Here is a 25,237-nt window from a genome sequence, read left to right on the forward strand (position 1 = left end):
TGTCAGGTGCTGACCAATAAGACGAGGGGGGCGTGCTGCTGTAACAGGTGCCCAGGGTCCAGGGTCTGGAGGAAGCCAGCAGGTGACTGTGGAGTGAGCGATCACACATCACAGCCTTGCAGGAGGCAAGGGGCCTGGGCGAGCTTTGCAGAGGCTTTGCACCAACCCATGAAGAACACTCCAGATTCAGCAGGCAGGAGTGCAAGCCTTGGTCCCAAACAAAGCAAAGGCCAGGGGTGGGGAAGTGGGCAGAGCCAGACAGGCTATGACTTTAAGTGAGCATCCACCATCCCCAGGGCCAGTCACCTGGGCATCAGTGTTTCTGGATGGCACCACCGTCCCTGCTCAGGCGGGGTGACACTAAGTGAAGAGACAGGATCCACCATAACCCGTGTGGCCCGCCAAAGCCCTGCCACAGGGACTGTGTGCTCACCACCCAAGGACAGCTTGGACCCACATGCCTGCTGAGCAGATCCAGGAGAAGGAGGTAGTGGCTGGTGGTGAGGATGCTGGAGGAGACGGGGCCTCTTTCTTGGCATCAGGAGTAAGTCTTTGTGGTTTAGTACATGAAGAGTTGAGGGCTTTAGAAGTCATGGCTCAGGTATATGAAGGCCCCAGAGTCTGTGAGATGTGGGGTACACCCAGTGCAGGGGGACACACCTGGCGCTTAAAGAGCACAGGATGATCGGACAACCACATGCAACCCTGCAAAGCAGGTGACAAGGTGCTGTGGGATTCAGAGGGAAGCTACTGGAGTCCAGTAGGGAGAGCTTCTGACCCCGCGATGCCCCCTGGCTCTGGGGGCCTCCTGGGTTGGCCCTCATCATTCATTCACTGAATTCCCCTGAGGACTCCGCAGCCTGTCCTTCGCTCCTCCTCTTTCAGCTCACCTGATCCCACGAGCCTCCCTGGCAGGGTAGGTCACCCTACCTGGTTTTACACCTGGGAAGGGAAGTCCAGAATTTGGAAGTAGAAACGGGATCCCTTCAAATTGCCTTCCTCTTTTGGCCACCTCTTTCTCTGGGAATTTCAAATAGCGGTGAGAACTCCTTACAGAAAGCGCAGGAGCAGACATAGACTGGTGACCTCAGTTCCAGGCAGATGTTGATGAAACGGGAAAGGAAAGGTGCAGTTCCTACACCAACTATCATTCAACAAATGTTTACCGCACACCCACTCTGAGCAGGAGTCGTTCTAGGAGCCGCCTGAGCCCTTGCCACTAGTGTGAGATCTCGGGGCGTTGGGTGAAGGCAGACCACGCTACTCAGAAGACCCTGGAGGTGGTCTTGAGACCTAAGTTTGAATCCTGGACAAGCCCTTCACCTCCCGGAGCCTGCGGGTCATCTGTGAGCCAAGCCACTGTTCCCGGCAGGGCTGAGGCCCGCTCCACAGTTGAAGAGGCAGTGCGTGCAGAGCCTGCCAGGTGGTATCAGAAACACCATGAGAATCTTCTGCATTATGCGTGGGTACTTCAGGTCCGCACCTGGCCCCCGCACACGTGGCTTTTAAAGTCTCTACTCACAAGGCTCAGGGAAGCAGCTTAGCGGCTCCAGGAGGCCCCCGCCCGGAGGGGGCGTGGCCAACGGGGGAGCGCGCGCCCGTGCTAGTCCCGCGAGACCTCACCCGGCGGGAGCGGCGCGCGTTGCCCAGGCAACGGAGGCCGGGCGCGCAGGCGTAGTGCGGGCATGCCCCGCCCTCGCCCCCGCCGCCGCCGCCGCCGCGCCTTCCCCTTTAAGCCTCGGTCGGTCGCGTCGCCGCTTCATGAATGGAGCCCACGTGACCAAACATCATGTGACGTCTGTGGAGCGGCGGCGGCGGCGGCGGCGGCGGCGGCGGCGGCGGCGGCGGATCCCCAGCCCCGAGCCTGGTCCGGCCCGGCCTTCCCAGCGCGCTCGGCCCGGCCCGCTCAGGCGGCGAGCCCCCACCCAGGGCCCGGAGCTCCCGCGCGGCCCAGCCCCGCGCGGCCTCGGAGTGCCCGCCTCGCCCCGCCCCGGCCTCGGCCCGCCGGGCCCGCAGTGTGGTGGGTGAGTGCGGCGGCCGCCCGGGCCGGGGCGGGGGCGGGGGCCGGGCTGGGGTCGGCCAGGGGCGCCTGAGGGCTCCGAGTCGGGGGCAGAGGCCAGCGGAGCCGCGGCTCCTCCTGGCCACCTGGGTCCGCGCGGGCTGGGCGCTCCGGGCTTCGGGTCTGCCCCGCGCCGTGCTGGCGGCCCGTGCCTCGATTTCCCCACTGGTCAGGAGCGGCTCCTGGCTCCTGCGCCCGGGGTGCTGGGGTGGGCGCGGGGGTCCGCGGGGGGCGGCGCGGGGCTGCGTGGGGCTGGCTCCGTGGAGCCCGGGCGTCCTGGAGGGAGGGGCGGTGGGGGTGGCGGGAGGAAAGGGTGGGGTCGAGCGGGGCACCCAGGGCTCCACCGAAGAACACGTCGGCCCCGGCCTGAGCTGCTGATTCATCAGGTGTCTATGTCAACGCCTCCCCGGCGCGGGGGTCCTCGGCGGGCTGGGGGAGGAGGCGGCACGTGAGGGGGCTGGGAAGACCCTGCTCGCGCCGGCTTCGCTCCGTCACACGCTGCCAGAGCCCAGAGGGAGACTTGCTGAGTCATCAGCATGAGGTCACTCGATGCTTGTCCTGGTGCCTGGGGGGATTTGAGCTAGGGGCCTGAGAGGCCGGGAAACGTGGGGTGAGCGCGAAACGGTGGGGAGTGGGAAGGGGCCAGGCCCCGAGCTCGGTCTCCTGTTTAAGTTTGGGCTGATGTGCGGGTTGAAAAAAGGGTGAGTGGGCAGTAAATGAAGGGGTCTCAGTGCAGGTTTCCCCCAGGGTGGCAGGTAAAGTCCCCGGCCTGTCCATCCCCTCCCAGGCAGGCTCTTCGCAGGCTACTGGTCTCTGACCTGCGTCTGGGACAGTTCCCCAAACTGGGAAATAGTTCTCTGAGTAAGAGAGGGGAGGAGCTTAGGGGGGCCGTGCTTGCGGGGCCGGGAAGCAGGCCTCCCTTATGACTGGTCAGGTTGGCTAGGCTGGGCAGCCTCTGGGAAGGGAGGAGAGGGAGAAAGACGGGTGCCTGTCCTGGGTGACAGTGGACAGGACAGGGGACAAGTAGGCGCAGCTGTACCAGGAAATTGCAAATGAGAGGAAGCAGCAGGACTTAGACTTCAGGGGAGCGAGGTGTCTGGTGAGCAGGCCCTGCCTCTCTTTGTAGCCTGGCCTTGTGGTCTGGATTGAGGCTGAGGATGGTGGTAGCTTTGAGGCCTCCTAGCCTTCAGGGCGTAGCAGGTGGGCTGGTGTGGATGGCATGAGTCCAAGAATCCTAATCACCTCACAGTTGTCCCACTTGAGTTTGGGACTCAGTGTTGTGCAGGTTGGCAAAGTACGTGGCCCTGATGGGTGTTGGACCAGGTGGTGGGGACTCCCGGGGAGTGACAGCCTGAGGGTGGTTTGGCCTGAGCCACTTTTCCTGGGTGTGTGGGTGGTTTCTGGTCTCCAGAGGCGAAGGAGTGTTTCGTCTAGACCAGAGCTGATCCTTCTTGCCCAGGAGTTCGTGGCTGGGTAAGGCTGACCTTGTGGTTGGTTCTCAGGGATGCCCCCCCACACCGTGCCCCCCCCCCCCACGGAGCCCTGGGCTTTTAGATGCCAGATGTTTTAACATTTCTGCTGATCTTTTGGCTGGAATTTTATGCCCTAGAAAAATGCAGATTCCTGGAGGGGTATTTCTTTAAATCTTCTCAGTTACTTCTGTTTTGGTGGAAATTAAGCTCTAGACTTTTTCCAGAGGGCTTCTGGAGGAGGCATTTCTGAAGGGCAGGGTAGGAGTGTGGCGGGCTAGGTGGGGGTGCTAGAGCACCCAAGGCCATGCCCACCTGGGAGGTTTGGCCATGGTGTTTGCAGGAAAGGAGAAGGCGCAGAGGCTGTCTGGCTTCCTTTCTGGTGTCCATGCTCTGGAGTTTGGGCCCAGGGGAAGGGGTTGGAGTGCTCAGCTTGAGTGGGTGGTCATGGGTACCTTGGCGGATTCGGGCCCTTTGGACCACCCATGCTTACTCCGCAAGGTGGGCTCAGCCTGGGAGGGTTGGGGGCAGCTTCTGCTGGATCCAGCCTCTGGGATCCTCGCCTTCTGGCTTCTAGAGATACCCTGAGCCATCAGTCTCAGCCCATGCCCAAAGGCTGGCTGTGTCCTGCCATGTGTGTCCCCAGGTAGCAGAGACTGGGCCAGGAGGCTGGAAGCACCGGCTCTGCTGAGACCTGCCCCTCCCCCACCACAGGGCTCGCACACCTTTGATTCCGAGGCCGTTGGCTGCACTTGTGCTGAGTTCAGGGCTTCTGTGGAGGGTGAAATCTGTCGAGGAGGCACTTTTCGGATCCCAGCCGCCACGCTCTGCACTTTTCTGTGCGATCTCTTCAGGAAGTCACCGTGTGCTCAGTGTCCGGGGGTGGAGGGAGGATGGCGGGTGGGAGAAGCTGCTGCCAGCGCTTTTTCTGTGGGCTGTCGGTGGTGGGACCAGTGCGGTGACCCTGTACCCCTACTCTGGCTCAAGGCCGGTGGGAGGTCTCTTCCAGCGCCTCCCGGAGGCCTTGCTCCCTGGGTAGGTGTGGGGTCCTGAGGCTCTTCTGATCTCCAGCTCCTCTGCACCATCCCCGGCGCAAGGCTGGGTGAGGAGAGGTCTCTGCCCTGAGTGAGCCTGTGCCTCCCCCTCACCACGCTCTGCTCCCTGACAAGGACAAGGAAGCATCCCAGTCCAGTCCGCATTAGGCCTCCACTTACCTCCCTGTGTCTGACTCGGAAGTCACGGCCGGAGTGGAGAGCGGAGGGGAACCAGGAATCCCAGGGTTAGGTGGATAAAAATGTTGCTGGCAGGGCTGCAGTAAGTGAGGGCAGGGTGTGGAAAGGGTGACCAAGTAGGTGGGAGGGGACCCTCTGGTTTTTGTTCCCTGCCTTGTGGGTGCTGACCCTGGTCAGGGTACTGGAGAACAGTTGGTGGCCCAGAGAGGGGCTGAGGTGGCCCCCTCTGGGCATCTTGTGGGCGCTCTTGTGAAACACCCTGGATGGGGTGGGGCAGGGGCACAAGAGGCTGTAACCCAAAGCCACAGGATGGTTACTCCATCAGCAGCAGAGGTGGACAGACAGGGCGGAGGGGCCTGGGGCCCGAGCTTTTCCAGCAGGGGTGTCTGCCACCGGGAGGTGGGGGACTCCCACCAGTGCGAAGACAGACTCAGAGCTGGTTGGACAACCCTGGCTGATTCTCTTCACAGTGAGCAGTCTGGGAGGAGTCACTCTCCCACTTCTCCCCGGTGGGGACGGCCCCCCAAGCCTTTGTGGGAGCAGGGCTTTGTCCCAAGCGGGCTTAGGGGAGGTGGCTGCAGTGAGTAGAGCCTGGGAATGCACACACACAGGGTCTCTGGTCCAGCCCTCACCTGCCATTGGCTAGGCTGGCCTTTCTGGCCCCAGCAGCTTGCTGGGCTGACAGTCCCCTGGGGCTGTGTTGGCTGGTGGCCTTGGGGAGTGCCAGGCCGGTGAGAGAGTGCGCGGGAGCGATGTGCTGAGTCAGCATGACTCGCCAGGAACAGCCAAGCTCTGGGGCGCACTGGGGTTATTTTTAAAGCTCCCGGCTTCCTTCTAGGCTGGCCCCTCCCGCATCCTTCTAATCTTTCTCCTGGCCCCTCTTCTTGCTTCTGCCTCCCTAACAGTCGTCCAGTTCCCCTTCCCCCATCAGACCCTCCTGGCCTCCCACCTGGTTCCCTAGGGGCAGGGTGGACAGGGAGCAGCCCAGCTCGGGAGAGGCCTGAGGCCAGGTATCTGGGGGTGAGAGGGGGCTCAAGGGCTGTGTGTGGACTGGGGCAGGGCAGGGGGGCAGCCTCCAGGGTCCTGACCTGTGCTCCCTATCTCGCAGAGTGCCTGTTTGCTGTGCCCCCGGGTTATGACGACCCCCAATAAAGGAAACAAGGCCTTGAAGGTGAGCAGACAGGGTGGGCACTGTCTTGGGGCTGGGGCGGCATCTGGGCGGGTGGCCCCCACTTGGCCCGTAACCTCGTGCCCTGTGCTCTCCGCAGGTGAAGCGGGAGCCGGGCGAGAATGGCACCAGCCTGACGGATGAGGAGCTGGTGACCATGTCAGTGCGGGAGCTGAACCAGCACCTGCGGGGCCTGTCCAAGGAGGAGATCATCCAACTGAAGCAGCGCCGGCGCACGCTCAAGAACCGCGGCTATGCCGCCAGCTGCCGCGTGAAGCGGGTGACCCAGAAGGAGGAGCTGGAAAAGCAGAAGGCGGAGCTGCAGCAGGAGGTGGAGAAGCTGGCCTCGGAAAACGCCAGCATGAAGCTAGAGCTCGACGCCCTGCGCTCCAAGTACGAGGCCCTGCAGAACTTCGCCAGGACCGTGGCCCGAAGCCCCGTGGCGCCAGCTCGAGGCCCCCTGGCTTCAGGCTTGGGGCCCCTCGTCCCTGGCAAGGTGGCCGCCACCAGCGTCATCACGATAGTCAAGTCCAAGACGGACGCCCGGTCGTAGGGACGCGCGCTGGCCCAGGCGGGTTTGCAAGGGGCCACTTGGCACGTGGTGAATCGGCAGCCCTGTCCCCTTCCTCCCCCTTCCTGTCCTCCTCTTCGCTCCCCTCCTCCTCCCTCCTCCCTTCCCTGCAAAGCACAACCTGTACCCCAGGGGCGCCGGGCTGAGCCCCTTGACCTCGTCATTGTCATCGTGTGTTTTGTACGTTGGGATTGGTCGGTTTGGCGGTGACGTGCGGTCGCCCCAGCCTCCTTGGTACCAAGGGCAGGTGGGCTTGGCATCCAGAATTGGCCCTGTGGGAAGGCATGGAGGGAAGAGTTGAGCAGGTGCTCTGGGACATGTGTGTCCCTGAGCGGGTAGGGCTTCAGGGCAAGAGGGGCCCCCAGGCTAGCCGGAGGCTGGGTGCTTCACCCTCGGCTCGGCTGGCGGGCAGAGGTGGGCACTGCTCAAAAGAGTAGGGCGTCCACGAGGGCCCTGGATGGGCAGGCCACCTGTCTGGCGCTGGGGCGGTGGGGCGTCGTGTGACTGTGGGCCAGGGGCCTTGGCGCTCGCGCCTGACGCGTTGCACTGAACAAGACCAAATCACTGGTTGTGAGCGTAGTGAAGGGTGTGTCCAGTGTCCTGCGATGGGTCCCGTGTCACTGTTTACATGACCTATTTGTGTGGTTACATAGCCCTTTATTTAAAAGAGAGAAGTTCCTTTTACGAAGTTATTAAATTATATGTTTAAAAGTTAAAGGAAAAAGAAGCTGCAGAGTATTTATAAAACTGTCTTTTTAAAAAAAGAAAAAAAGCAACATTTGACCACAAAAACAGAAAAGGGAAGAAAGTATAATAGAAATTTTGCTAGTTTAAAAAAAGAAAAAATCCCTTTCTTGTAAACTTGCAGACAAGTCTTTGTGGCTGTTGGAGTTTAGTTTTTATATACACAGAGTTATCAGATGTTATTTATAAAACTTAATTTAAAAAAAAAAGACAAAAAAAAAAAGCCGAGCCGCGAGCGACCAAGGCGCGTCCTCTCTGCTATCTCTTTTGCAATTGTACCGAAAGTGACTTACTCCTTTGCCCTTCCTGCTTCCGTCTCTTGCCGGTGCCGTGGTGTCGTCTGTGCCTGGTGAGGTCTTGTGCAGCGTCACGTGCTGGTGCTTCTGGTGACCTTTGACCTGTGGGTGTCACTTCTTGTGTCTGTTCTCCCGTGTTTGTGTTCCGCATCTGGTTGTGGTTTTGATTCTGCCGGCTTGTCAGGCCCGGTCTGGGGGGCCAGGCCGCGCTCGATCCAACAGAGCCTGGGGGTCTGGGCTTGCCAGCCTGGCTTCTGCCCCAGGGGTCAGATGTGGGGCACCCCCACCTCCACCTGCTGACCCTTGGCCTTGAATGTGGGTCTCAGGCTCGGGCTGATCCAGGAGCAGGGTCGGTGAAATGGGGGCCATCCCTGGGACCCCCTGCACTACTTCCTTGCCCACCACCTCTGGTCCTGGTGGGAGTTTTGCAAGGACCCAGGAGTCCCTGTTTGTACCCACAGGGCCAGAGCCAAGCTGCCCCCGGCTGTCTTCCTCCTGGCCTCCAGTCAACGAGTTCAGGCTCCAGCCACCGACCCAGGGTTTGTCCCTGTGGGTCTCACGTGGGCTTCGGCAGGGGAACCCCAGGGGCCCACTGCCCACTCGTCCCAGAACTATTTCCATGCTGCAGGGCAGTGCTTCCCAGGCAGAACCAGGTGGTTTTGGGGCCCACCTGGGCAGCCCCTTCTCCTTGCCTGGGGACCTGGGGGTCTCTACCAGTGCCAGACAAGGGCTACGGTCTCTGGGGACAGGCCCTGTCCCTCGTCTCCCCCAAACATGCTGGCAGCCTCAGCTTTGGGCCTTCTTCCACCTCCCTGTGGGGTCTGTGTCTTCCAGGGGCCCACCGCCTGGCTGGCGGAGGTGCTTCTCCGGGGCTGAGTCAACTCCCCCCTCCTGGCCGCTTAGGGGAGGCAACCAGTCTTCCAGACTTGGCTTGGGCAGCTGCTTGTAGGCACATGAAGAAGCGACTCCCCTGGCTCTGGCCACGTGGGCCTTGGCCACTCCTTGGGGTCACTAGTTGGTTTCTCTGGGGACCCTGAACCCCTGAAAAAGTACAGAAGTGGGCTGATGAAGAGAAGAACCATGTGGCCTGGTGAGGTTTGACATTGTGGGCAGCAAGATCTTAACCCCAGAGTCTGACCCAGTGTACCCAGGGATAGGAGGAGGGACACGCTGTCAGCTGCTGTCGCCTTGATGGGCTGCTCTTGGCACTAGACGCTCAGAGACTTTCCTGGCTGTACCCTGGTGATGTCCAGTGGAGATTTTGACAGTGGACTCTGAATCACTGAGTGGCTTCCTTCGCCTCCTGCAGTCTGGCTTTGTCTCCCAGGGCCCGGACGAGAGTGGTTGATGTTGGTTGTCGCAGCGAGTTGGAATCCCATCCTAGGAATCTGTAAAGAGAGATCATGGCCTGTCCTGGACTGGGGAGGGACGGGCTCCACAAGTCTGAGTACGCTCCCCACTTTTGTCCTGGCTGAGAGGAAGTGGTTCATCTCTGTGCACCCCTGCCAGGCTGTAGACCTGGAGAGAGGAGGGTGGGCATGTGCTGAACAGAAACTGCAGGTCCTTGGTTTGGTTTACAGATGCTTCTGGAGTTAGGCTGTATTTCCTTTGGAGGTTTTTGCATTTGGAGCAGTTGTTCCTTGGGTCTGGGGAGCATCCTGCTCCCATCAACCAGCCTCGCAGGGCCGCTCAGCCCCCTCTCCCCTTTACCTTGGTTCTTGACCTTGATCCTGTGTCCACATGTGAATGGTTGGCGTCTTTCTGATTCTCGTTGATTCATTTTTCCCACTGTGAACGTGTTGTGTTCTCTCTCAACTTTTCTGACACGGCGAACTGAGGGCTTTGGCTGAGGCCAAGTCTTGCAAACTTGTTCGCTAAGTATAACGCGCACCGTTCTACACACCTTGCCCTTGCCTGACTCCACCCTTATCTGGATGTGGACACAGATTTCAGAGCAGAACCCTTTGGGAACAGGTCAGTCCCTGCCCAGAGTGTGGCTCCAGGGAGCCCTCCCCGTGGCCCCTGGCCCCTGCTCTGGGTGGCGCTGTTTGTGCAGGTGAGATGCTGCGGCTGCTGTGTGGGGTGTCGGCTTCTGCTGGGTGCTAGACCTCCTGGTCCACGCTTTAGGTCTGTGCACAACCCTGGCCGTCAGCCGCAGCCTCGATGGTCAGTGCCTGGGCCCAGGGCTCTGATCAGCTGCAGCCTGCTTTGGGACAAGCTCCATCCCATTTCACCTGCCTCCCTCTCTGGGGTGGCAGAGTGGCCGGTTGGCCACAGTTCCAGTCCACAGCTGGGAAGCCGCAGTCTGCAGCACGGTTTCCGCTGTAGGATCTTGTAAGTTACTTTTTTAGGCTGTGGTTTGGTGAAAGGAACCAACACATTAACGATTTTTTCCCCCAGAAGCCACTGAATAATTCTTTTTGGCGCGTTTTCACCTTCCTGTTGGCTGTCTGGTTTTGGAGCAGATGGGAAGAGCGGAGGACACCCAGAGGCAGGGGTGTGCCCTTGAGACTAATGGCCTGTCCTGCTCTGGCCTGTGTGTCCTGAGAGTGTGCTGTACTTGTAGGGCCAGTTGCACACATTCCTTCCCCACCCTGGAGCAGCAGCCTTGGTACGTGGGTGTCCCTTGAGTCTGAGCTGGAGTGTCGGAGAGCAGGTTCCCGATGACCTGTTAAGGGGGACCCCTCCAATAACCTCATGTCCCAGCCCCACCCTTCTCCCCATCCCCTCAGTCCGCTAGTCCCTGAAGCCTTTAACCAAGCAGGAGTGGGTACAGAAAGCCTTCTCCTGGCATCTGAGGGCGGCAGGACAAAGGCTGTTCAGTGTCCCGTCCTGCTGCCCTCCCGGCAGAGAGGGTGGGCCAAGCGGAGTTGATCAGACCCTTCCTGCCCTGCCTAGGACTGAAGACAGGAGGTGGCGGGGTACCTGCGATCTGCCAGGGCAGGCGGGGTTGTTGAAGGTCCAGGTGGGGAGGGGCCTCAGCTGGGGCACCCGGGCTGACCTGGGGCGGCAGTGGCCTCGCGCCCTCCCTGCCCTGTGCAGTATTTATTGCTAAATTATTGTCCAGGAGGGGCGGCACTGGACTGGGCCCCGGGTATTTATTGCTGTACATAGTGTATGTTTGTGATATATAAGGTTTTCTTTATTTTGTATATGATCAATAAAAACCTTTTAAAGAGACTGGCAGGTGCTTCCTTGGGGCGGCGCGCGGGCGGGGCGGGGCGGGGCCTCGCGCGCATGCGTCGGCGCGCCGCCTGCCGGGAGGCGGAAGCGGAAGCGCGGGTCTCCCCGGGAGCCATGGCCGCCGGGGGTCTGAGCCGGTCGGAGCGTAAGGCTGCGGAGCGGGTCCGGAGGTTGCGGGAGGAGCAGCAGCGGGAGCGCCTCCGCCAGGTACGCTGCCGCCGCCCGCCCCGCGCCGCGTCCCCGGCCCGCGCCGCCCTCACCGCCCGCCCCGCGCCCGCAGGTGTCGCGCATCCTGAGGAAGGCGGTGGCCGAGCGCAGCGCCGAGGAGGGCCGGCTCCTGGCTGAGAGCGAGGACCTGGTGACCGAGCTGCAGGGCCGGAGCAGGCGGCGCGAGGGCCTGAAGCGGCGGCAGGAGGAGGCGAGTCCGGGCGCGGGCGGGCAGGGGCGCGGCGGCGCGGGGCGGGGGCGGCTGACGGCCGGCCTCGGCGTCTCGGCAGGTGTGCGACGACCCAGAGGAGCTGCGGAGGAAAGTCCGGGAGCTGGCCGGCGCCGTCCGCAACGCCAAGTACCTGGTCGTCTACACGGGTGCGGGGATCAGCACGGTAGGGAGGCGAGGCGGGGATCGCCGCACCCCAGGTCGGATCCCAGGTCCCGGGGAATCCGGGACTGCCGGGACGCGGGCTGGCGGGGGCGCCCCCTCCTGGCTGTCTAGGACCGAGCACGGTACTCTGTTGAGCAACACTAAAATGGGCAAAGAACTCACCGTAAAAGTACCTCGGAGGTTCTTTCTTTTCATACAGAAACTCGGTGTGACTCAATTTAGGACTTCACTGAGTAAATAAACGTTCTTAAGTGCTCTAACTCTGTAATACCCAATTAGAGGCCCAGGGAAAGGAAGAGGGATGAAAATGGAAGGCAGTAGTTTAATGCTTACAGTCTCCTCCTGATTTAAAGTTAAGGACACAACGTTGTAAACCGACTATAACTCAATTTTAAAAAAAATAAATAAAGTTAAGGAGGTTAATTCAGTGTCTCAAGGTTATGTGGGCAGAGCTAAGCCCAAAACTGATTCTCCATTCATTGAGTGTTCTGAATATTGAGAGAAGGGAAGTAGAAAACAAGGCAGTATGAACTGGAGGGCACCAGGTAAGGAGCAGGAATGATTTCGGTTTGAGAAGCTTTATGGAGAAGCTACCTGGGCCGTGGACTATGACCTGGCTTTGATGGCCTGGATAGCACGTTGTTTGCCTGATTGCTGGGTGTGAGTTGAGTGTGACCTACATGCAGGCCCAGCAGAGGCAGAGAGTGAGAATTTCCGTCCCAAGAGAAGCCTGTAGGCGATGGTAAGAAGCCATGTAAGCAAACAGCTCTACTGTGAAGTTGGCAGTGGTAGGTCATTAGAATAGAAACACAAATACACTCTGTGGTCTCACAGAGCTGGGAAACCCATCTGGCTGGTGTTTTTGTGGGATGTAGCACTGAATCTGGGCCTTGAAGGATGAGTAAGGTTTTACAGGCACTTACGAAGTAAGACACTCGAAATAGGGATAACTGAAGAGGCCCAGTAGCAAGAACGTGTAAGGTATGTTTATTGCTTTAACTTACAGACACGTGTGCATTCCCATCATGAAATTGTATAGAAGCAGTAATAATGCCTTTCAATGAACTGTAAGCGGTTATTAAAGCCATATGCTGCTCGTTACTTTGCTCTGAGTGTTACTGTTTGAGGTTCCCCTTTTCGATGTGAGTTAGAACCACTGTTCAGGGTGGGCATTTTTCTGAGTTTAAGCAGCAGGTGAGAGCTCCCCAGAAGGGAGGTTGTGCACAACTTCGGGAACACAAGACAACTTGATCCTGGCACCTTTTTGTTTTCTTCTCTCGGGGTGGCTCGGTTTCCCTGGATTGGGTACTTGGGAAATTCAGTAATGTTTACTCATCTGAAGAGGATGGCCTATCTTTACGAGGACAGGAACCACTCACAGCATCAGGATGTAAGAACTTGGAGGGAGGAGTACCTGTGGACTCACTGTTTGCTAGCCCCTGAGCACTGGCTGGGCCCTGGGGACACACAGATGAGCCCGATAAGCCCTCCCCCTCAGTGTAGAGGACAGACGTGGCCACAGAGCCCAGGTTGAACTCCATGCTAGAAAGGCTCCCAGGGCGGGCGGGGTCCGGGCAGAGAGAAGGAGCCCCAGGGGTGCACTCCATGTGGGTTGAATTGAGGCCGGTCTGTGGGCCAGGCTTGAACGTGCTGGGAGAAAGTCTTGGGAATTCTGCCAGTACCTATTGTGATGCCTTTTCACTGCGCTTTTCTCTCTGATCATGCAGGCAGCCTCCATCCCAGATTACCGGGGCCCTAATGGCGTATGGACACTGCTTCAGAAAGGAAGAAGTGTTAGGTAAGCAGCCTGGCCCAGCCTCCCCATCTAGCTGAGCAGGAGCGGCACAGACCTGACCTCCGGCTCCCCTCACCTTGGCTTCCTTTCCACCCGGCAGTGCTGGCGACCTCAGTGAGGCTGAGCCAACTCTCACCCACATGAGCATCGCCCGCCTACACGAGCAGAAGCTGGTAAGAGCGCAGGGTGGCTAGCTGCTGTCAGTTCCCCTTCTGTATCCTCTTGGGTACCAGAATCTGAGGACGCTCCAGGCTCTTGTCTGAGATGGCATAGTGTTTGCATATAACCTACTCACATTCTTTAAATCATTTCTAGGTCACTCTTAATACCTAATGAACACAGTGTAAATGCTGCGTAAACCGCTGTCCATACAACGTAAAGGCTGTGCAGATGGCTGCCAGCGTGTGGCAAATCAGTTTTGCTTTTTGGAACTCTCTGGATTTTCCCCCCAGAATATTTTTGATTCTTTGTTGGTTGAATCCAAGGGTGTGGAACCTCCAGATACCAAGGTCCAGTTGTACTCAGTGGGTCCATGGTGCCGACTCACGGCGCCCCCTTGGTGCCCAGGTGACCCCTGCATCCTACCTCCGTCGGCCAGTGGAGCCTGTGATGAACACCCAGAGTGGTTTAGACTCCTGGTTTGAGCCTCCTCCTCATCCTCCCATGCTTCCTCTCCAAGAGAAGTGGCAGCCTCTCTGCAGCATCATCACGGATAGGGCCCCCCCACCCTATCCACATTGTTCCCACAGACCTCAGGAGCCCCCTAGGTACAGGGGAGGCAAGGAGGAAACCTCTTGAGACCCTCTGCTGAGCACCTCCTGTGGGGAAGGGGTCAATCCTCCTGGGCCTTTAAGGACCTGAAACATAAACCCCTTCCCAGCCGAGGGGTGGCCATGCAGACACTTGCCCTCCCAGGGCTCCAGGTGTCTGAGTTGTTGGCACCTCCTGAGTCCTGCTGGGCCAGCCTTCTGCTCTGGGTTTGCCTTCAATGGTTTGCGCAGGGTTGGAGTTGCCCCAGGTGTGGGGGCGGTGGGTCTGGCTGAGCCCAGTGTGGTTTCCCTCCACAGTGCTGCTTTCCCCCCAACTCCTGCTGACTCCCCCCCGCCCCACTTCCCCTCCAGGTGCAGCACGTGGTGTCACAGAACTGCGACGGGCTCCACCTGCGGAGTGGGCTGCCGCGCTCGGCAATGTCGGAGCTCCACGGGAACATGTACATTGAAGTGAGCGGTCCCGCGGGGGCTCAGGGACCCGGGCAGGCCAGCGGCTCCCGCTCACCCGCCCTCCTCTCCTCAGGTCTGCACGGCCTGCACACCCAACAGGGAGTACGTGCGGGTGTTTGATGTGACGGAGCGCACCGCCTTGCACCGCCACCAGACAGGCCGAACCTGCCACAAGTGCGGGGCCCAGCTCCGTGACACCATCGTGCACTTTGGGGAGAGGGGGACGCTGGGGCAGCCTCTGAACTGGGAGGCAGCCACCCAGGCTGCCAGCAAAGCAGACACAATCCTGTGTTTAGGCTCCAGCTTAAAGGTACACGTGGGATGGGGTGAGCCTGCCCACAGCTGGCCAGCTCAGCCTTAGACCCCAGCTTCCTATAGTCTTGTTCCCTGGTGTCTGTGTGGTCTGTCTGTCTATCCATTCCCCAGGTTCTAAAGAAGTATCCCCACCTCTGGTGCATGACCAAGCCCCCCAGCCGGCGGCCCAAGCTCTACATCGTGAACTTGCAGGTAACTCGGGTGCTCAGAGCTGCCTCCTTAGACCTGGGCCTTAGAACAGGAGAGCCTGACGTCCCTGGGACGTTTATGTCCCACACTCAGGCGCCACGGAGGTCTGCTGAGCAGAGGCTGTGAGGTTCTGTCCTCACTCGCCTTCTGTCCCCAGTGGACCCCGAAGGATGACTGGGCTGCCCTGAAGCTGCACGGAAAGTGTGATGACGTCATGCGGCTCCTCATGGACGAGCTCGGTCTGGACATCCCCCACTACAGCAGGTGAGGGCGTGGGCGCACCCCTCCCGCCCCAGGCGCGTGGGCCATGTCTGTCATCCTTTGTGAGCTGAGCGTCGAGAAAGCTCTGAGTTGTCGCAGATGGCGTCTGAGGCGTGACCGCAGCATGGTGGCCTCTGTAGGGACTGGCGCAGCATTGGCCTAGGTGCCCTAGTTGGTGTGACTCCCTGTTGGGAGAGGGAATCTGCCAGCGTGTGCTGGGATGTCCCCCTTCACCCCAGACAGCTGGGATGGGAAGGTGCCTTGAAGAGACGTGCTCTCGGCAACTCAGTTCAAGCAGGACTCGGTGCTCTTGGTGTGGGAGCTGGTGTACTTTGGGGAAGCTTAAACTGTGCCTTAATGCAGAATGTGTGATAATTTAGACGTGGTGTGTGTATTGAGTAAAAAGTTTACACTTTCTTTCTCTGTGAATTTTCAGGGTCTTATAGGGGAAATCAATAACTTCTTTTAATCAAAGGGTTCAAGAATTAAGGATCCCTTCACCTTCTGGGCCTGGCAATTCTTGTATGTTATGTTTGTGGTGTTCTGTAATGTGGGCCTATTGTGTACTGTACCTTTTTCTTTTTCATTTTACATTAACTTAGCTCATTTTTTTTTTTGATCAGTGCTTATCTGTATCTTAAGTTTATAATATGTGGTTCTACATCTCAGTCAGACACATGACCTCTTCATGGTGTAGTGCCGAGGCCGCACCTCCCTAGTCAGCTTCCCTCCCATCAAGTCTTGCAGTCTGGGAATGGGGAGAGGGTCTGGTCCGCTTGCCCCTGGTCGTACAAGTGAAAGGTGGGGCCCAGAGCTGGCTAGTGACTCCTCCCTCCTGGGGCTACTGCCACCCTACCCTGTGTGGGCACAGCCCCCTCAGTCACCAGCGAGGACACCGAGTTCTGCAGAGGCTGAGCTAGTCTGGGTGCTGGCCTTTGAGTCACTCAGGGAGCTTATCCCTCGCGGATGATCCGGAAGTGCCACTGAGCAAAGCCTGGCCGTGGTTAAGATGTGGGAGGGAAGCAGGGTGACCTCAGTCAGCTTTCCCGTCCTGGGGCGGGTGTGGTTGTGAGGGGCTCCCAGGCACACCTGACCCAGCCTTCCATTTCTGTAGGTGGCAGGACCCCATCTTCTCACTGGCAACTCCCCTGCGTGCAGGTGAGGAAGGCAGCCACAGTCGCAAGTTGCTGTGCAGAAGCCGAGAGGAGCCTGGAGCCTGCGGCCGGGGCACCCCTCCGAGCTCTGCCCCTGTCCTGGGCGGCTGGTTTGGCAGGGGCTGCACCAAGCGCACAAAAAGGAAGAAAGCAACGTAATCTGGTGCTTGACCGGGAACAATGATGGCACTTTGCAAATGGCCGGAACTTACTCAGGGGCACGTGGCACCGTGAAGTCTAGGACTGCACCTGAGACTTCTCGGGGTGACATTTTCACCCTGACGCGTGTAGCCAGCCGTCTGTCCTTGTGGGAAGCCCCCTTGCACTGCTGCGGTTGCCCCCGCATGGGCCTGAGGGTGGAGGACACCTCACCCGTGCAGCCTCTTCATGAAGAGGTGGCAGCCATACTCTCTGTGAGAACAGTACTCGGGTTATTTCACACCTGGTTGGCCAAGAGGAAGCACAGGCTGCCTTACCTCGTTCACCAGGCTAGTCTCAGGGGACTCAACCCTATTTCTACTACTTCTTAACTTTATAGAAGCCTTCTTCCGTATTGAATATGCTGCAAAGGAGTGGTTTTGAGCCTTGGCTCTCAAGCAGACCTTTTTATTATTAAACATCTCTGCACTGTCTTCCCTGCGTCACTGAGTGACTGCCTTACGGAAGCCCGGCGAGATTCCTGGAGGGGCCGGCGCGCGACACGTGGTCCTGCCCCGCCCCTTCCCCAGGTGGGAGCGGAGCAATGGTGCGCGCCCGCCATTGGCCGCGCGCCGAGGGGCGGGGCCTCCAGGGGTAGGGAGGTGCGCTCCATTGGTTTGGGGCGGGGAGGCGGGGCCCGGTCCCGGAGGGGCTTGCCATTGGTCTCAAGGTTGGGGGTGAGGGGGCGTGGTTCCGCGCGCAGGGCGGGGCGGCGCTCGCCATTGGCCGCGCGCGGCGGGTGAGGCCCGCGTGACGGCGCGTGCGTGCGCGGGCGGGCGGCGGCGGTGGGGAGTCGGGATCCTGTCTGGCGGCGCCGCCGCTACGGGGCCATGATCCGCAACGGGCACGGGGCGGCGGGCGGCGCCGAAAGGCCGGGCCCGGGGTCCAGGCGCGCCGTGCGGGTGTGGTGCGACGGCTGGTGAGCGCGGCTAGGGGCGCGGGGCGGGGCCGTGGTGGCCGCCTTCTCCCAGGCCCGGGCGGGTGGCGAGCGCGGGGGCGGGCGGCGGGCGGCGGAGGATGCCTGGGACCCGGCCACCGTGCCCGCCGCGGGCAGCCTGCCCCAGGGTCGCTGGACGCTTCCTGTGGATTCGGAATCGAGCGCCTCTCCCGGACATTCCTTCCCCCGTGTTTGCCATTGAGTCGGAGCCCCATCCATTGGTCTCGCCTAACTCGTGCACGGTGCTGGCGAAAGCTGCGTGTCCAACCTTGGTGACTGTGGTCATTTCGGTGCCATAGCAGCTCTCTTCCTGCGAAGGAGCCATGCACCCAAAATGTCTTCGCGTAGTTCTTGTCCGGCTCCCAGCTTGCCCAGCACGAAACCAGGAAGATTCTGTGTGTCCCGGCCAGGGTTGGCGTAGGCATTGCCCGATCTGCACAGGACATTAGTGAAGACCGCAGGGGCTGAGGAGGGTCACTGGTCCCATCTGTTCTCTTGTGGCAAATCAGGTAGCTGGAGTGGTTTTAAGGCAGGTTTGAGGCTGTCAGCAGACAAGAGAAAAGTTACTTTCTACTGGTAACTTACCATCCTCGGTACTTTCTCAGACCTCTATTTAACAGAAGCAGAGAAAGAAAAATCTGTGTAATTAGCTCAGGTCTTCACAGGCGAGCCAGCCAGGCTGCCAAACTCCCACACCTGCACCTGAGTCACCTTGGGGAAGGGGGTGTGGCTTCGTGTCCATGGAATCTGACCTTGGCCCTGACCAGGCCAGGCCCCTGCCTCCACTGGCAGAGGCCACGGTGACTGGGATACACCTTGGACCCAGCCCCGCCCTGCGTTCTGTGCTGTACAGCCCCTGGGCCAGCCTCTGACCCCTCCTGCACAGTGGGCACAGGGTCTGGTCAGGCTCCTGAATTTGGACTTCCCTCTTCGCTTACCTCAGGACCAGAGCCCCATGGCCCTGCAGGCTTGTCTACTGGAACATGGTGTGCTGTGGTGGGGTTAGCAGGTGGCAGTGAGTGGAACAGCTCTGTACACCTGGGAGCCTGGGTCACCTGGAGAAGCAGGGGCAGCTCCACCTGCTCGGAAGGCGACACAAGTCTGGAAGGAGCAGATCTAGCATGAGGGCCCAGGTCCGGGCCTGCAAAGAAGTGAGGCTCCGAGTGGAGCCATGGGTGCTGCGTTGGCCTTCAGCTGAGAGTTCACTCGTAACCGGGCCTGCGTTTGAAGATAGAAGCTCTAGAACCAGGTGACAGGGAGGTGCTCGTTGGCCCCAGGAAGTAAAGCCTCACTGAGGCCACAGGGGAGCGGGCAGAGTGTTTAAAGCCAGGCAGCGCCCCCGTTCTATAGTCGGACTTTGTTTCCCATTGGCCTCAGGGGCTGTCCTGCTCCCTGAGGATAGTGCAGAGTCCTGTCCGCTGCTGCGTTAGCATCAGTTTCTCCTGCACCTTAAAGGGACTGCTGTTGACAGTTTGCATTTGGTGAGGGGCCAGGCTGTGTGCAGAGCACCGTCCCACGTGTGGGAGCAGGGGCTGTTCTGTCTGCTCGCCCCCTCAAGGCTGCCAGTAGCCTTGTCCCTGGGCCCTGCTGTGCTTGCTAAATGTGGCCCTGGGCCCTGAGCTCTCTCTTCTCTCTGAGAGCTGGGGCTCATCGGACCCCAGGAGCAGTTCCCAGTGCTGACTTCCTAGGGACATTTCCTGGCGCAGGGATGACCACCCTGTCCTCTCCACAGCTATGACATGGTACATTATGGCCACTCCAACCAGCTGCGCCAGGCACGGGCCATGGGCGACCACCTCATCGTGGGTGTGCACACTGATGGTAAGGCCGGCTGCTGCACTCACTCTCCTCCCCTGCCCCTGCGACTGAGACCCTGTGGGTTCCCATGACGGGGAGGGCCAGGCTAGGAGCGCAGCTCCGCCAGCCCGCCCAGCCTGCCCAGCCCAGCCCAGGCCATGCCACCCAGAGCTTTGCTGTCTTGAATCCTGTCCCAAGCTCAAGCAAGAGGGGGGCCCACTTCCCACCCTGCCGCTGGTTCTCAAGGCCTTTGAGGGCAGAGTACCTAGCTGTGCCTGGAACTCTGGCTGGCTGGGTGGAGAGCCGTGCAATTTCCCAGCAAGTGTGTACAGAGGACAGAGCAGTGGCTGCTCAGTGGGGTCCTGCTTCAGGGGCTGAGGGCCCCGGGAGAGAGACAGCTGCCCGCCGCCAGCCCCCGCTGTGGCTGCAGACCCTGCTCAGTGCTGGGAGGGCTTCCAGGGAGGGGCCAGCCCTCCAGGAGTCCCCCGCCTTGTTCTCTGCTGTCTTGTCTTTCCCTAGAGGAGATCGCCAAGCACAAGGGGCCCCCGGTGTTCACCCAGGAGGAGAGGTACAAGATGGTGCGGGCCATCAAGTGGGTGGATGAGGTCGTGCCAGCAGCTCCCTATGTCACCACGCTGGAGACGCTGGACAAGTATAACTGCGACTTCTGTGTCCATGGCAGTGAGTGGGCGGGGCTGGGGCCCAGAGGCCTGGGGACCTGGGCGGGCTCAGGATCTGACCGCAGAGGGGCATCTGGAGGTGCTGGCCTTCTCATGCTGGGGGAGCATGGAGCCGTTTGAGGATCTGAGGAAGCTCTGGGTCCTTCCCTAGAGAGGAGGCCGTGAACCCTAGGGCAGGCCTGCGGCAGGGGGTGTGGGCCCTGGAGGTCTTCATGGCTCCGGGTTAAGGTCCTCGTTCTCACATGTGCATCACCTTAGATGACATCACGCTGACTGTAGACGGCCGGGACACCTACGAGGAAGTGAAGCAGGCTGGGAGGTACAGGTAAGGTCTACCTGCCATGGGCCCCACCCCTTCAAGGAGGGGTGCTCCGAGCACCCCTCGAGCTCCCTCTGCCTGTGAGGGCAATGTGTCTGTACTGGCTGGTGTGGTGGTCACAGCACAGGTGGCCGCTGGGCAGCAGAAACGTGGGGGTAGGACTGGGAAGCTGGCTTTTATGTAAGTGATGTTAACCGAAGAGGTTGGTGTGGCCAGCAGTTTGTGTGGGACAGCACAGCCTGGAGTCCCCTCAGCAGAGAGCCTGGGTTGAGGGCGTCCGACAGCGGGCACAAGGGGGCCGGAACCATGCCCGGGCCTGGCCTGCCCACCCCCACACTGCAGGCTTGGGGCTCGGTGACGGTGTTCCTCTGTCCTGTCGTCTTTTCTGCTTGATAGAATTACAGTGGTCTCTCCACCCTCCTGGCCGTGGTTTTTGTCACGGGTGAGAGTGGTGAGGAGACACCCTGTCTGTGCACAGCATGGCAGGGGCGGACCGTGGTGGGCTCTGCCACCGGCAGCATTGGCCGTAGGTTGGGTGAGTGGAGGCAGAGCCTGGTGGCCCTGTCCCGGATGAGAGCCCCGACCCCACCTCCGTCCCCAGAGAGTGCAAGCGCACCCAGGGCGTGTCTACCACGGACCTCGTTGGCCGCATGCTGCTGGTGACCAAGGCCCATCACAGCAGCCAGGTGAGGCTCCGGGGGCCCGAGCAGGGTCCCCGAGGTCCCGGGGCTGGAAGGAAGGGCCCCAGCACAGCAGGCCTGGGGTCCTGCCCTTGGCCACATCTGCAGGCCAAGGCCCCTCACCCCCTGCCCTTCTGTGCAGGAGATGTCCTCCGAGTACCGGGAGTACGCCGACAGCTTTGGCAAGGTGAGTGTCGCCTGTGCTGCCTGGGCCACTGCCTGACCCCCAGGTTCCCCTGGGTAAAGCTGGCCTGGAGCTGACCCCCTGCCCTGCGCTCCCTGCTGACCAGGTGCTGACTGGGTCCTGACTGCTGGCTGGCGGGTCTCAGTGCCACTGTCTGCAGGAGGAGTGGGGACTACCCGTCGTTAGGTGGTCTCTGACCAGGCGGCCTGGTCCCCTCTCCTTTCGTAGCTCCCTCACCCGACACCCACCCGGGAGACACTTTGCTCAGAAGGCTCCTCCCAGGTGACCAGATGGTGGCCTCAGGGTGCCAAGTCCCCAAGAGGGCTGTGTCCGCTGGCCCCTTCCTTGTAGGCCAGTTGCCAGGCCGAAGTGGTGTTGGCTGCGGTACCTACTGTGGCCATGGGACAGAGCCGCAGTCCCACCGGCCCAGCCTGGTCGCTGCTGGTCAGTCTGCGGCGTCCCTGCCTGAGACGCCTGCCTAGAAACGACACCAGAGCAGTCAAGTGAGCTGGCAGGCTGTGGCTAGGGGTTCCGAGTGGTGGCCTGTAGCCCCCGTACCTGCTTCCTCCATCCTACGCCTGTGCTTCCCAGAGCACACAGACAGGCGGGGCAGGCAGGCCCAGCCTCAAGAGAGGTGCTCTGGGGTGGGCACAGGTAAAGGACGTGCCTGTGAGGCCTCTGTCACCAACCCAGGTTCCTCTTGGTTTACAGTGTCCAGGTGGGCGGAACCCCTGGACGGGGGTGTCCCAGTTTCTGCAGACATCCCAGAAGATCATCCAGTTTGCTTCCGGAAAGGAGCCCCAGCCAGGAGAGACGGTTATCTATGTGGCTGGCGCCTTTGATCTGTTCCGTATCCTTCAGGACCGGGTTGGGGTGGCCACTGCCCCAGGCCTGTCCTCCACGTCTCCGTGTCTGCCCCGGGGGGCTGCGGGATCTGGTGGGGCCCCCCTGACCCTCAGGGGTCTGGACCTGGGCGGGGTGCAGGGGCGCAGTGTCAGCAGGGAGAGGCGTGAACAGGTGGTGGGCAGCTGCTCCCTACCTGCTACCGCCCCTTAACTGGGCACAGACATCGGGCACGTGGACTTCCTGGAGAAGGTGTACGGCCTGGCAGAGAGGCCCTATGTCATCGCCGGCTTGCACTTTGACCAGGTCCCACCCCTAGGCAGCTGATAGGCGGGGGGGTGGGGGGGTCCCTGGAGGGGCTCCTAGGGCTGGGCTCCCGGCGAGGCCCAGGGTGCTGATGAGGGCAGAAGGGATAAGCTAGGGCCTCTTCCCGCTAAGGCCCTCCCGTCCAGGGCTACCCAGCGCTGACGGATTGCCCCCCGCCTCCCGTGAGGGACTGTCGGGAGGGAGCACAGTACCCCGGCCCCCGCCTCCACCGCAGCTTGCCTGCTGACCCCAGCTTGCTCTGGCTCCAGGAGGTCAACCACTACAAGGGGAAGAACTACCCCATCATGAACCTGCACGAGCGGACCCTGAGTGTGCTGGCCTGCCGGGTGAGTACGGGTGCGGGCCTGGCCTGTCTCCTTCCCAGGCTGGAGTGGCGCCCCCTCCCCCTCAGCCCCACCCCTGCTGCTTCCTCGCCAGAAGCACCCCTACCCTGCCGCGGCCTGGCTTGTCCCCGCTAACCAACTGTCTCCCCATCCACACAGTATGTGTCCGAAGTGGTGATTGGGGCCCCGTACTCGGTCACGGCGGAGCTGCTGGACCACTTCAAGGTGAGGCTGGGGACCCAGCGGGGTGGCTTCCAGGAAGGGCAGCTCTCTGAGGGCAGGGGGCCATCTGGGGTGATGTTGGGAGGTTGCCGTCATGACCCCCACCTGCTCTCCAGGTGGACCTGGTGTGCCACGGGAAGACAGAAATCGTGCCTGACAAGGATGGCTCTGATCCGTACCAGGTGGGTCTTGCTGGCGTTTGGTGCTTCCCAGCTGCAGACCGTGCATCCGGGAGCCGGGTGTGGTGACGGCTGCCACTCTGGCTTCACAGTTAGAGGAGGCAGGCGGCTGACGGGGGAATAACTGCCCTCACAGTTGGGGAGTGGGATCCTCTGGGCCAGGGCGGCAGAGCAACCGCCTCTAACTTCCTCTCCACCTCCAGGAGCCCAAGAGAAGGGGCATCTTCTGTCAGATCGACAGTGGGAACGACCTCACCACCGATCTCATCGTCCAGCGCATCATCAAGAACAGGTGAGGTCTCGGCAAAGCTGGTGGGGGTGGGGCGCCCCGCGGCCCTGGCCTGGGCGCACCGCTCACCCGGCCTGGCCCCCAGGCTGGAGTATGAGGCTCGGAACCAGAAGAAAGAGGCCAAGGAACTGGCCTTCCTGGAGGCTATGAGGCGGCAGGAGGCACGGCCCGAGAGGGAGAGCGACTGTGACTTCTGACAGGAAGCAGGAGGTCACCAGGGGCCCCCCGAGCACCGGCCCTCGCCCAGCCACATCTCGAGAGCGTGGCTTAGTTTTTAACAAAGCTGCGATGCCCTCTCCTCCGACCACTCGGCCTTGGAAGGGCTGATGTGGAGGATGCTGCCTCCCGGCCTGCCTGCACAGGGCCTGTCTCCCTGTAGGCCCTCGTGCCCTTCCAGCTAAGTGGCCGGAGAGGGTGTCTGGCACAGGAGCAGCCCGGCAGGCAGGATGAGCAGGGGCACCTTCAACCAGAGGGGTGCCACCCTGTGTGCCAGGGAGACCCAGCTTCCATCTGCCCGGCTCCACAGCTGCTTCCCCGTCCAGCCCCCTGGAAGCTCCTACGGACCCTGGCCGCCCCCCACCACCCCACTCCTCACGGCCTTCCTGCCCACTCAGCCTCTGGGGGAGCCCCAGGGGGCCCCTCCCATCCTCGTCAGAGTGCAGAGCGTGCCCCCTCCCATATGGGCGGCCCCTGCCCCGCGGCGTGTCCCTTCTGCCCCAGAGCCTGGCGCCCAGACACCACGCCCATTGCTTGCCGGGCCAGCCTCGCTGCTCTCACAGACTGTTCTCGATTTTGTACCTGACTGGCTGGCCTGCAACTGAATAAACCTGCTGTGAGGTGCTCCGCGTCCGGCTCTCAGCCCTGCTGGGCGGGACCAGGGAACCCAGCACCTTGGCCCTGCTCCCTGGGGCCCATGCAGCAGGGTGGGGGCAGGAGGCAGCAAGGAACCCCCAGATCTGTACCCCCAGACACCTCGGGCTGCCTCCCACATGGCAGGCTACAGGAGAGGAAAGGAGGTGAGAGTGGGCAGTCGCCCGGCCATGGGTCTGCCACAGGGAAGCGAGGGGCTGGTGCCTGCAGTGTGCAGGCCACCTGAGCCAGGCCCACAGCATCTCAGGGTCTCCTGCACCCAAGTCGGGGGCTCTGGCCCCCTCTTGGCAGGGTGCTGGGGAGGGTGGCAGTGGTGTGTCTGATCTCCTGGTGTTTAAAAGTAAGGGTTGTGGTGCTCTGTCAGCCTACTCCCCGTTCCGTCCAGAGTGGCTTCTGCCCCTCAGCGACTGGGCCCAGTGGGGCCGGAGTGGCCTGTGGCCTGGCGCCTTGGGAACCCTGGGCCAGTGTTCACTCCTTCCAGAAGGTGACTGACCCTGTCTTGTCTTTTTAGTTTGTAAGGTCTGATGGAGAACCCCATGCAGGACACTGAAGTGAGGTGGCCGTGCGTGAAGGTTCAGACACACTCGGGCTGGGCCGGGACCACCCTGCTTTCCTTTCCTCCCAGGTCAGGGGCGGGCCTTCCCTTCATTCCTGCCCCATCTGGCCCCCAGCTTTAGGAGTCTGGTGGTGCCAGACCTTCCCATGCTCAGATCCCTGGGCTGCAGGGATCAGCCTGCCAGCTGTAGACCTGGTATGGGAAGGACACAGGCGTGGCCGGTGGGTTCCTCTTGAGACTGCATGGCACCCCAAGATGGGCCTGGAGGACTGCCTGCAGCAGCAGACAGGAAGCCCCTGCTCGGCCATGGGTGAAGGAGACTCCAGGCCTGGGGGTCCAGGAGGTTGGCGCCCTGAATACTCGTCCACCAATGTGCAGCAGGCTTTTGGGTCCCACCCACAGCACTCAGGCAAGGGACCAGTGCTCGGGTCCCCACTTCATGTTTGTTCCCGCTGGGACCCAGCACTCCCACAGGTCCCAGTTCATGCTCTGAAGGGAATTCAAAAGTCAGCCTGCTAAGACTTTGATGAGTAAAGGAGGTAATTAGCCTGAGTGTGGGGCGGGGGAGGCCACTCC

At 60.9% G+C, this 25,237-nt stretch overlaps 3 protein-coding genes across 11 annotated transcripts; all 3 read left to right on the forward strand.

Moving 5' to 3' along the window:
• The first annotated feature begins 1,862 nt into the window (after window positions 1-1,862).
• MAFG (MAF bZIP transcription factor G) lies at window positions 1,863-10,719 on the forward strand. Of its 8 annotated transcripts, none has more exons than XM_031469361.2 (3): window positions 1,863-2,024; window positions 5,869-5,931; window positions 6,029-10,719. In XM_031469361.2, exons 2-3 carry the CDS (start codon window positions 5,896-5,898, stop codon window positions 6,479-6,481), a joined length of 489 nt encoding a protein of 162 aa, XP_031325221.1. In that variant the 5' UTR covers window positions 1,863-2,024; window positions 5,869-5,895; the 3' UTR covers window positions 6,482-10,719. The 8 variants fall into 8 exon arrangements, with proteins under 8 accessions (XP_031325221.1, XP_031325224.1, XP_064351434.1 ...); XM_031469364.2 differs by lacking the exon at window positions 1,863-2,024 and adding an exon at window positions 2,422-2,445; XM_064495364.1 differs by lacking the exon at window positions 1,863-2,024 and adding an exon at window positions 2,483-3,353.
• An 85-nt stretch (window positions 10,720-10,804) lies between these two features.
• Window positions 10,805-16,889, forward strand: SIRT7 (sirtuin 7). Its single transcript, XM_031469740.2, has 10 exons — window positions 10,805-10,929; window positions 11,003-11,140; window positions 11,220-11,324; window positions 13,051-13,121; window positions 13,219-13,291; window positions 14,240-14,338; window positions 14,412-14,648; window positions 14,765-14,845; window positions 15,000-15,106; window positions 16,218-16,889. The coding sequence occupies exons 1-10, from the start codon at window positions 10,837-10,839 to the stop codon at window positions 16,414-16,416; spliced, it is 1,203 nt and encodes a 400-aa protein (XP_031325600.2). The 5' UTR covers window positions 10,805-10,836; the 3' UTR covers window positions 16,417-16,889.
• Window positions 16,890-17,220: 331 nt separating this feature from the next.
• Window positions 17,221-24,075, forward strand: PCYT2 (phosphate cytidylyltransferase 2, ethanolamine). Of its 2 annotated transcripts, XM_031469359.2 has the most exons (13): window positions 17,221-17,374; window positions 19,125-19,213; window positions 19,709-19,870; window positions 20,128-20,194; window positions 20,790-20,874; window positions 21,011-21,055; window positions 21,764-21,902; window positions 22,119-22,201; window positions 22,471-22,548; window positions 22,705-22,770; window positions 22,884-22,949; window positions 23,150-23,238; window positions 23,321-24,075. In XM_031469359.2, exons 1-13 carry the CDS (start codon window positions 17,286-17,288, stop codon window positions 23,430-23,432), a joined length of 1,170 nt encoding a protein of 389 aa, XP_031325219.2. In that variant the 5' UTR covers window positions 17,221-17,285; the 3' UTR covers window positions 23,433-24,075. The 2 variants fall into 2 exon arrangements, with proteins under 2 accessions (XP_031325219.2, XP_064351437.1); XM_064495367.1 differs by lacking the exon at window positions 17,221-17,374 and having other exon boundaries at window positions 19,128-19,213; window positions 19,709-19,841.
• Window positions 24,076-25,237: the final 1,162 nt, after the last annotated feature.

The sequence above is a fragment of the Camelus dromedarius genome, chromosome 16 (genome assembly GCF_036321535.1).
Source record: "Camelus dromedarius isolate mCamDro1 chromosome 16, mCamDro1.pat, whole genome shotgun sequence".
Taxonomy (NCBI): domain Eukaryota; kingdom Metazoa; phylum Chordata; class Mammalia; order Artiodactyla; family Camelidae; genus Camelus; species Camelus dromedarius.

Coding starts and splice junctions, on each gene's coding strand:
- MAFG (XM_064495364.1), top strand. CDS start 3,279: ATGAGTCCAAGAATCCTAATCACCTCACAGTTGTCCCACTTGAGTTTG. Junction 3,354..5,868: donor GTGTTGTGCAGGTTGGCAAA/GTACGTGGCCCT, acceptor CCTATCTCGCAG/AGTGCCTGTTTGCTGTGCCC. Junction 5,932..6,028: donor AAGGAAACAAGGCCTTGAAG/GTGAGCAGACAG, acceptor TGCTCTCCGCAG/GTGAAGCGGGAGCCGGGCGA.
- SIRT7 (XM_031469740.2), top strand. CDS start 10,837: ATGGCCGCCGGGGGTCTGAGCCGGTCGGAGCGTAAGGCTGCGGAGCGG. Junction 10,930..11,002: donor AGCGGGAGCGCCTCCGCCAG/GTACGCTGCCGC, acceptor CCGCGCCCGCAG/GTGTCGCGCATCCTGAGGAA. Junction 14,846..14,999: donor TCTACATCGTGAACTTGCAG/GTAACTCGGGTG, acceptor TTCTGTCCCCAG/TGGACCCCGAAGGATGACTG.
- PCYT2 (XM_031469359.2), top strand. CDS start 17,286: ATGATCCGCAACGGGCACGGGGCGGCGGGCGGCGCCGAAAGGCCGGGC. Junction 19,871..20,127: donor CGACTTCTGTGTCCATGGCA/GTGAGTGGGCGG, acceptor GCATCACCTTAG/ATGACATCACGCTGACTGTA. Junction 22,549..22,704: donor TGAGTGTGCTGGCCTGCCGG/GTGAGTACGGGT, acceptor CCATCCACACAG/TATGTGTCCGAAGTGGTGAT.